The 10,570-nt window shown below is 42.5% G+C and overlaps 1 protein-coding gene and 1 pseudogene across 1 annotated transcript; both read left to right on the forward strand.

Annotated features, from left to right (window-relative positions):
• Positions 1-3,720: 3,720 nt before the first annotated feature.
• LOC147433005 (uncharacterized) lies at positions 3,721-7,858 on the forward strand. The gene has a single exon (XM_086492752.1). It carries the CDS (start codon positions 6,827-6,829, stop codon positions 7,391-7,393), a length of 567 nt encoding a protein of 188 aa, XP_086348878.1. The 5' UTR covers positions 3,721-6,826; the 3' UTR covers positions 7,394-7,858.
• Positions 3,985-7,858, forward strand: LOC147433006 (uncharacterized; annotated as a pseudogene).
• Positions 7,859-10,570: the final 2,712 nt, after the last annotated feature.

The raw sequence follows: 10,570 nt of genomic DNA on the forward strand, positions 1-10,570 counted from the left end.
TAGTGGTTTTGAGGTTTTTGAGCTCACGCTCTCTCACTTGCAATGTGTAGCTTGAAATCTTCTCTTACACCAAAAGTGAAGCTCACAAAGTGGTTGCTACGCCTAATTCTCTGCTCACGCATAGAGCGTTGGGGTGCTATGTGAGATATTAAAGGTTTTTTTACAAGAAGGAGAGGGGCCTATTTATAGGTTGGAGACCCCTCATTAAGATTATTGGAAATCCTAATTTACAAGCTAACAAATCACGATTATAATTTTTTCTGAATATCAAAATATTGTGGGTCTTCTTTGTCTGCTTGAGTCATGGATGTGGGCTCAAAAGAGATCATTAGTGATGGTAGATAAGGTGAAAGTAGAGTTTTAAGGAAGGGGAGGGAGAGAGAGAGAGTTACCTATGTACATGTCTTGAGGTGAGGTATCTTTTATGGCTTTTATGGTTAGGTCAATGGCTATTTTCTATTAGTATGTTAGTGGCTAGTGTTAGTAATCACCAAAAAATTAATGACATATTTACAATGGGTAGAATGAGGTGGATGGTTGAAGTAAGATGGTTGAATGAAGTGAGGAAATCCTTGTGATGGTGAAGCTTGAAGAAGTTTTGAACCTACTTGTGTAGGTTCTCAAAATGACTATTGATCCTCTTCTTCTCTCCTTTATGCCACCCCCACCAAGGTTGATTATCGTGATAGAAATGGAAATTTGGTTGATGAGATCTCCCAATTTGTAAAGAATTAGCATGGTTTACATATTGAATGGTATGTATATAGAGAAGAGGTAAGATAGAATTGGTAAGATGGAACTGGTAAGCTGGAATTGTACTTTGGAAGTAATAGAGAGAAGCGTAGAGATGGTGTATGTGCATGTAGAGCTCATATGAGAGCTATGGAAGTAAGAGAGGAGGTTAATGGTGAAGAAGGTGAGAGAAACCATGGAAGGTGCAGGTTTGAGTGAGGGATTGAGAGGAATGTGTGTGTGTGTGTGTGTGCAAGTAGGAAATGAGGTGAGAGAAGACTATGGGTTACTTTGTGAGAAAACTAGGCAAACTCGGGTCCACTCAAAAAATCCTAGCTCACTGTTGGTTGCTCCAAAACTTACCACAATTTATGAGGGGATTATTCAGCTCTTGTTACACATTTTCTCTTTTGAACACCGCTTTAAATTCAGAGTGGAGATGATATAAAAAATCCCACCAAAATACCTGATTTTCTTCACAAAAAAGTCTTTAATGACCGCTCTTTTGTTGAATTTGCATATGGCTCCAAAGGTGAATCCTCCTTGCATGAGAGCATGACCTAATTGATTCTTAGAGGTTTGAAAATATGCATAGTTCTGGATTATGAATAAATAAAATTTATGGATATGATGAAAAAAATTGGTTAATATATAAACAATTCGTGAAATCTAGAATAGTGTCACCTATATATAAATATAAAATGGAAAAAAGAAATATATGAAAATATAAGGAATAAAATGAGGGGACCCTCATTTGTTTTTATTGAAGTATATCTATTTACAAGAGATAATAAGAAATACCTCTAGGAAATATGAATTTAGTGAAAGGCAATGACTGATGGTGAAAGGTATTTTTGAGGTTTTTCCTTGGAGCGGATTCTCACGCAAAAATAAGAGAAGCTTGCATGAAAATATTTATATATGTAATAAAGAGTATACAAGATGATAAGAAAAATTGTGGTAATGGTGAGTCGATGTACATAGCATACTTATGAAAATAACACATACCTAGGTAGAAATATTTAAATAAATACCAAAATAATTATGAAGACTCTCTATTTTTAGGCACTATATACAATGAAATATTTACACACCAATGGGCCATAATATACTTTGTCTTTTGTTTCTATTTAGTTTTTTGGCTCAACTAGCTTAGTAACTAGTTAGCTGAGGGTTTTAAGAAGATATGGGAAAAGTCCCCTAGCTCACACACGCCTCTGTATAATGAAATGGTGAGAATAGCCACAATGTTTAGGTGATCTTAGGAGGGTGAGGTAGCTCACTATGCAATTTTGGATAGACAAAAAATGGCTATCAATAACATCTTTGCAATCGTCGTGGTCAGCATTGAGTATGTGGCTCTCACTAAACAAGAATGTATCCTCATACAATTTGATCTAGATAAGGCCTATGATAGAATCTTGTGGTCTTACATTGCATCAGTCATGAAGGCTTTAGAATTTGGACCCAAGTTGTGTGCGATAGTGCTTGAAGAGGGAAGCTACTTTGAGTTGCTATTCAATAAGAGGATAGTAGGTATGTTTGAGGTCAAGCGATCGATCAAACAAGGCTGCCCCATTGCTCTTTGCTAATGGCTCTCTTTTCTCATTAGACTGAAGAACATATAAAGGGGAAATCCAAGGCTTGTCACTTCTTAGAGGTCTACAATTGATGGCAAAGTTGTTTGTGGATGATTCTTTGCTCTTCCTCGAAGTAAAGAGGATAACTAAGAAGATCTTTTGAAATTGTTCAACTATTTTCCATTGATTCTAGCTCAATGTGCAATATTGAGATGTCAAGATCAATTTCATTGTTTGAAGGCAACTCGTTTGACCCATGGAATGGTCGAGGGAGGTTATTGGTAAGGGCACTGTGTTCAAGCACCTAAGCACCCCTCTAAGGGCAGGCATATAGGAATAAGAATCAATTTGAATGGGTCCTAAACAAGATTAAGAGAAAAATGAGAAGGTGGTAAGTGCTCCTCCCCATCCACATTAGAGCTACAATAATCAATGCTATCATGATCCCTTACATTTCGTTCATGTCTTAGCTGCTTAAATTGAGCAACTTGAACATGAATGAATTTTTGAAGCCCATCAAACGGTTCTTGTGGAAGAGAAACACTAAAGCCATAACCCCATTCCAATGGGAAAATGGTAGTGGGTTGCAAGGCCAAAGGAACAAGGGGGCATTGGGATCTTAGACACTATGTTGCATGCATACGGAAAGTCTAGAAACCTTCAGGTGTTTGAGGCCAAACTAGATGTGTGTCAATTCAACGATGTCATGCATCTCAGCACCAATCTCGTCCATGTTGCAAGAGATAAGAGAGGAACAACAGGTAGAGGTAAAGAATGGCACCATGCACTGAGTTGCCTACACCTCTCATATCACCCATGTTTTGGCTACAAGTGTTGTTGGGTTCTTGGCTTTTATGTAATTGTTGACACCTCAAGGCACATGTTGTGCTTGAGGGCATCTGTATTCTTTTTGAGATGATATAATTTCCTTCCACTCACAATTGTTAGTATGGAAAAAAAAAGAGTGGAGTATCATGAGATATACAAGTTTACGAGTCCTCAAAAATTATATATCACGGATACTCCGTTTTTAGGGCAAGTAACCCAAAGACTATTTTTCGAAAGCTGAAAGGAGAGCTATGCCATGTTAGCAAAAAGACACAAATGAGATCGCGACTTTAGATCGTGACTTTTCTTTCTCCCACTTTCTCTGCACCCGACGTCAATTGCTTCTCCTTTATTGAACCTTCTCTTCTTGCAATCTATTCTGCTCTGAAGTAAAGGTAGGCATTAGTTTCTTCTGCTTTATTGAACCTGCTCTTCTCGAATCTATTCTGCTCTGAAGCAAAGGCAGGTACAATTCTCTCTCTCTCTCTCTCTCTCTCTCTCTCTCTCTCTCTCGTGAGATGAGTACGGATGCATAGGTTATTCCAGCCGGGGACTGTGTGGACTCTATCTTCCTACAGATTGAACCTTCTCTTCTCGAATCTATTCTGCTCTGAAGTAAAGGCAGGTACAATTCTCTCTCTCTCTCTCTCTCTCTCTCTCTCTCTCTCTCTCTCTCGTGAGATGAGTACGGATGCACAAGTTATTCCAGCCGGGGGCTGTGTGGACTATATCTTCCTACAGATTGAACCTGCTCTTCTCGAATCTATTCTGCTCTGACGTAAAGGCAAGTACAATTCTCTCTCTCTCTCTCTCTCTCTCTCTCTCTCTCTCTCTCGCTCGTGAGATGAGTACAGATGCGCATGTTATTCCAACTGGGGGCTGTGTGGACTCTATCATCCTACAGGGGTTGAAGCAGGAGCAGATCCCGTTGGGGCTGCGTCCTCTATATTTCAAGTGGTACATTCTCTGCACCCTGCGGGGTAGCCTTTGTTGCAGGCAATATCAAGTCAGCCAGGGGCTGCGTGTGGTAAACAGGACAGCTTCGGACAGTTTTGGCAGGACATCGGGCACAAGGCCCTTGCATTACGTTTGTCTTATGGTTCATGTCCACAATGGGCTATGAATGTGCTTTTACCCGCCATGGGTTGTGGACTACTTACTCTCCACCTGGTTTTAGTTGAGCCAGAGTGTCGAGGATTTTTGAGGTTATTCGGCTGGTCTCCCAAGCGGGGCTCGAGCCCACATTCTGTATGCAAGACAGGGTGAGCCATAGTACTCCAAACCCTATCCTACTCCTCTTTTGGTTGAGCTGTGTTGGCTCCTCGAGTCAAGATGAGTCTCTCGTCACTCGTGGGATATGTATTGAGTCGGATTTACTGGTGACACCTGCCACTATAGACCCAGCCTTAGTTCTCTCTTGGGCTATTGTTGAGCCCGTGTTCAGTGCATTGTGCCTCCTTATGCTATGCATGCACCTGGGGGTTAACATATGGTATTAGAGATCTTGAAGATGACCTTGCTAAAGGCATGAAAAGCTGGCCCGAGAGGCAGCACAAGTGAAAGAAGAGGGGAGTACAAATTCTTTGTGTGTGGACGAAGTGGAAGACCCGCCTGACTAGCGATGCAGATGGTCAGGAAACTGTTTGTTGCACCCTGAGCAGAGGCACTGTGGTGCTGATTGAAATGGGTGCCGATCGAAGTCACGGAAGCTGGCTAGGGCAGCCTGATTGCTGGACTAAGGAGTCCCCTAACTGGTTAGTCAATGAAGCCAAAAAGGGCCCGTTGATGGTGAAGACACGCAAAGCCGTTGGCGTGCATGAAGGGAAGGACAACAGAGGTCTCGTCGTCATGATGACTGACCCTCGAACTCAATTGATAGGGAAGGTGAATGCGTGCAGTGACTTCATATGGGACCTCGTAGAAGGTGCCCAATATTGAAATGCGTTCGATTATCGAAGAGCATGCATGCGTGGAGGTGCAGAGATAATAGCACAAGGGAATGCACTTGGCCGGTGCAAGGCTAAGCCAAAAGGATCAGGGTCATTTGCCCGTCTTGATAGACGAGAGGTAAAAAGACCAGTAATGCTCCTAATGGATCAGAAGGTAATGACTCGAATGCAGGCCACAGATGACCAATGGATTCCCCCTAGGGAAAAACATGCTAGACGAACAGGAGATGAGTAGCATAAACACGAATCGAGGGGCCTGGTACTCACACGGACTGGTATATATGAGCTGGCGGGAACAGCGAGACAGCAGATTATGTTGAACCAAAATGAGACTAGATAGAGGAAAGCGAGTAGACTGTCTGGGGTAGGAAGACGCATGAACAATCAGAGTGATCGACTTTGGAAGATGTGAAACAGGGCATGGGACTCCCAATTAGGTAGAGTGGGCACACTGATGATTGTAGCTTTCTTGATACGGTTGGTGCTCCAAGGTCTTGGTAGTCACGAGCAAGGCACGCAGGTGATAAGCAGCGTAAGGAATGCGACACAGACAAACGATAAAAACAGGACGGATTCATATGCAAATACAGGTCTCAGGGAAGCCTACAGTGGGGTTGCATCCTTGTCGTCACAGGTTGCAAGTGTAGACAATGAGCAGTCCTTTCAGCTGAGCCAGAGTGTCGAGGCTTTTTGAGGTTATTTGGTTGGTCTCCCAAGCGGTGTTTGAGCCCACATTCTGTATGCAACACAGGGTGAGCCATAGTTCTCCAAACCCTATCCTACTCCTTTTTTGGTTGAGCCATGTTGGCTGTCCGAGTCGAGATGAGTCTCTCCTCACTCGTGGGATATGTATTGAGTTGGATTTTCTGGTGATGCCGGCCACTATAGACCCAGCCTTAGTTCTCTCTTGGGCTATTATTGAGCCTGTGTGCAGTGCATTGTGCCTCCTTATGCTATGTATGCACTTGGGGGTTAACATATGGTATCAGATCTCTTGAAGATGACCTCGCTAAAGGCATAGTTCAATGCGGAAGTGGCGTTTCTATGTTCAAAAAAGCCATGCGTCGTGTGTTTTCGTGTTATGATGGATGGAGCAATGGCGATCAGGGATATGAATGGGAGGCGATGCAAGATGCTATGCAAGCCTTGACCCTAGCACGCTCCAGAATCATGGAGGTTTACCACCCGAATGTAAAGGAGATGCGGATGGAAAGTAAGACAATGAGAAAGGTACTCGAAGGGAATAAAGCAAGTATGGAGGACGAACTCCGTCGGCAAGAGCAAGTGATAACCTGGTTTTTTGAGGACTGTCTCTGATGTATGAAAAGCTGGCCAGAGAGGCATCACAAGCCTAAGAAGAGGGGAGTACAGATGCTTTGTGTGTGGACAAAGTGGAAGAAAGTACGGCGGATGATTGTTATGAGGAAGAAATGAGCGAGGAAGAACTGTCAAGCAATCAGGAGGCGATGTTCCCCAGCTACGCCAATGCCTGTTATGTGGAGGAAGTGATGCATGGAGCCAAGTGCGTTGCTGATCATGCCCTGTGGGATGGGGAGCTGCAGGCGTGGGAACCATACTCAAGTGGTGAGTATTGTGCTAGTGAGGAAGATGAAGAGGGATATCAAGCGGATCAGGTCGACGTATATCTCCCATAGGACGGGGCAAGACAAGTGCTGGCAAGGCTGAATGAACTGATGTTAATGCCAAGTTTTGGGAAATTGGTGGCTAGTGGGCCAGATGAAATGGGTAGAAAATCAAACACAGGAAGAGATTGAGGAGGAACACCAGGTAGACCTTGATGCATCCTACTTCCCACATGAGGAGGAAAAGGGGAAATATGCATCGAGTCAGGATGAGATGGTGAACCTAGAAGGTGGCATGAATGCAATGATGCTAGGGCGCAACCTGAATGTAAGGGATGCGGGCCAGGTAGGGCCATATGCACCTAACCAACCGTATGGCACTGATGCAGGTGACGGGCTTGATGCCGAACACATTATAGCTAATGGTACCTACAGCCGAGATATGAATAACCTCGACCCGAGGACGGTCGGGGATGCAGGAATTCCAACTATGAGCAAACTGGCTCGGAACATGGGTAGTAAAGAGAAGTGTGGAGATTCTTGGGAAGGATGGTTAGAGTCCCTGCAACCGGGGGGAATGGGCACGGAGTTACCAGAGGTGATGGGTGCGATTCTGATGTGGACAAACATTGGTGTGCAAGAAGAAACAGGATGTGATTGGGGGTATGACCTAACAACGATGCACAATGATCGGATTACAAATGGGGTTATGAAGATTTGACGGAGAATGTCCGCGTAGTTGACTTATGGATTGTTAACAGGACCGAAGCTATGTGGGGTGGATCCACTAAGGCTATCTACCATAAGGATATATCTAAGTTGGGAGAAGCGGGGCCTGTCGGGGACGTGCAGGCATGGAACTGAAGTGAGCAGGAATAGCCAGTTCCTGACTATGGTACCCTTCACGAGGGGCCAATTGACTAGAGATGTGCGAAGCTGGGTTGAGTGCAGCGGGAGCCCCCAAGCTGGGAGATTCACTAGTAGTACTAGGAAGACGTCACCTGCGTGCACCAAAACTACCATTTTACCCCCTATATACGATACCCACTTTTGTAAAATCTACCTTTTTGGCCTCATAAATGCCCTCTATTTTACACTCACGTGACACCATATGGTAATCCTTAGTGAAGACCCCAGGCCCCCAAGTCTGGTTTGAGGGGCCAAGCACGATGCTTTTGGAGGGCTAGGTGTCCACTCTCTCGAGGTGTCCTACAAGACAGCGGACAACCTTTGTTCTGGTCCGAGTAGCGTGGACTACTATAGTCAGGGCTAAAGAGTCGAACGAGATACAGGTACATCGCAAAATTGGGTCCAATTTTTTCCCCGAAATCATAGGGAGTTGGGAACGCCAAAATATCGAATCTGGATCTGTTACTATGCTCATCTTATGGTACCGGAGCTTAATGCTCAATCGATGCAGCACTGAAGCTGGCATGGTGCTGAGTAAAATGGGTGATAACCGGGGTCACAGAGGGTTGCCAAGGCAGTCTGATTATTGGCATGCGAGGAATTGAGGTTGGGCAGCCCGTCAATTTAGGATGAAATGGTTAACCTAGAGCATTGCATGGATGTCGTGATGCGGGCCACGAAGGGCCAGTTGATTTGCGTATAACCAATCGTATGTCGTTGAGGGGGGGGACATGCTTGATGCAGAACCCATTCATCGATGGTAGTTATAGTACAGTTACGAGTAGCCTTAACCCGATGATGATCGAGGATGCAGGAATGCCAGCTATGAGGAAACTAGCTTGGGGCACATGTGGTAAAACGAGTTGTGGGGATGCTTAGAAAGGGTGGTCAGATTCCACGCATTCGAGTGGAATGAGCAGTGAGTTACCAGAGGTGATGGGTGTGATTCTAATATGAACGGACATTGATGTGCAAGAAACAACAGGACAAGATTGGGGGCATGACCTAACAGTAATGCACAGGGATCGGACCTCAGCTGTGTTGAGAGAGCACAGAAATAGAACCCCAAAGTGTGTAGAATACACACATGAGATGATGTATATATAGAGGGGACCTGGGTGCCATATATGGAGAAGCCATATATTGAGTAGCTTCACATATAAGCTCAACACCCCCGCTCAAATAAGGGTCCCTAACTGTGGATGAAAAAACCCTTGGGGGATCAAGGGAAAAACCCAGAGCTCTATATACAGCCACCGTTATATTATAAAAATCATTGAATGTACAAATGCTCATGAGGAGCTACATCACTCCTTTTACAATGAATATTTTATGAGGAGCTACATCACTCCTTTTACAATGAATGTTTTATGAGGAGTTACATTACTCCTATCCTATCAAATACAATAATGAATACAAAGGTTCAACACAGAGATGTAAAGGCTATCGATTAGCTCGTAAATCAGAAGTGTCTTCGTGAATCTGCTGTGTAGCTTGTCATCAATATGGCATCACCAAACATGTCTTCATAAATATTTTATTGTCACCAAGTTTGTCTTCATAAAATCAATTCGTTGATCAATCCTACATAGATCATAGACTCAAAAAACATATTCATGAAAATTATTAGCATCGTTAGTAAAATAATTACGTTCACAATGCCATAAGAGATGGTTCACGACGCCACTCTTTTGATGACATATATACACACGACAACATATGGTACATAAAGTATGAACGCCAAAGTACAAGATGTGTGATTACGTGATGCAAATGACATGTGTATATACTACATAAATCGACATTTATCAACGTAGTGATATCAATGAATATAATCAAATTATTAACAAAACATCATCATTGTATCAATAAAATTAAATAAATCATCATGGTATCACCGAGAATAACCATGGCATCATCGAGAATAATAATGGCATCAACGAAATAACATCATGGTATCACCGAGAATAACCATGGCATCAACGAAATATGATCATGGTATCACCGAGAATAACCATGGTATCAACGAAACAACATCATGGTATCACCAAGAATAACCATGGCATCAATGAAACAACATCATGGTATCACAGAGAATAAACATGGCATAAAAAAAAACAACATCATGGTATCACCGAGAATAACCATGGTATCAACGAAATATCATCATGGCATCAACGAAACAACGTCATGGTATTACCAAGGATAACCATGGTATCAACGAAATCTCATCATGGTATCACCGAGAATAACCATGGTATCAACGAAACAACATCATGGTATCAATGTCATCATGGTATCAGTGAATATCACCATGATCAGAGTACTAACAACACATCATCATGGTACCATCAAAATTTCTACGGTATCAACAAGAGATTATCAATAAAACGACGTAAATTATATCTCTAGAAGAATAATTATACAAGAATCAATGAACGAATATATCATATAACAAAAGATCATGTACCAACAGTAGCTTGATAGAATTTGGACGATCATCAACGGCTCGACTAAACCGGAATGATATATAAGTGGCTTCTGGAGCAAAGTTACATCAGTAACAAATATATCATTGATGAAGAGAAAATATAATTGAGAAACATGTACGCAGTCCGAGAACAATAACTCAAAATCGCTACAAAATTTGAAAAAACTTTCTTCTGCAAAGTTCTAGACCACATCGATTCCGTTGTTCACGGGTAGTTTCTACAAAATCGTTTTCAATCAGGAGAAAATTTGAAAACAAAAAACAAAAGTTGCTTTTGGACATGTATGCAGTCCGAGAACCATAACTCAAAATCGGTGCAGAATTTGAAAAAACTTTCTTCTGCAAAGTTGTAGACCATATTGATTCTCCCGCGTAAGTAGTTTCTACAAAATCGTTTTCAATCAAGAGAAAAATCAAAAACAAAAATCGAAAGTTGCTTTTCGGACATGTACGCAATCCGAGAATAATAACTGAAAATCGGTGCAAAATTTCAAAAAA

The sequence above is a fragment of the Adiantum capillus-veneris genome, chromosome 20 (assembly GCF_014529385.1).
Source record: "Adiantum capillus-veneris isolate H3 chromosome 20, ASM1452938v2, whole genome shotgun sequence".
Taxonomy (NCBI): Eukaryota; Viridiplantae; Streptophyta; class Polypodiopsida; order Polypodiales; family Pteridaceae; genus Adiantum; species Adiantum capillus-veneris.

Excerpts from the sequence above, each read along its gene's own strand:
- LOC147433005 (XM_086492752.1), top strand. The coding sequence starts at position 6,827 with ATGAAATGGGTAGAAAATCAAACACAGGAAGAGATTGAGGAGGAACAC.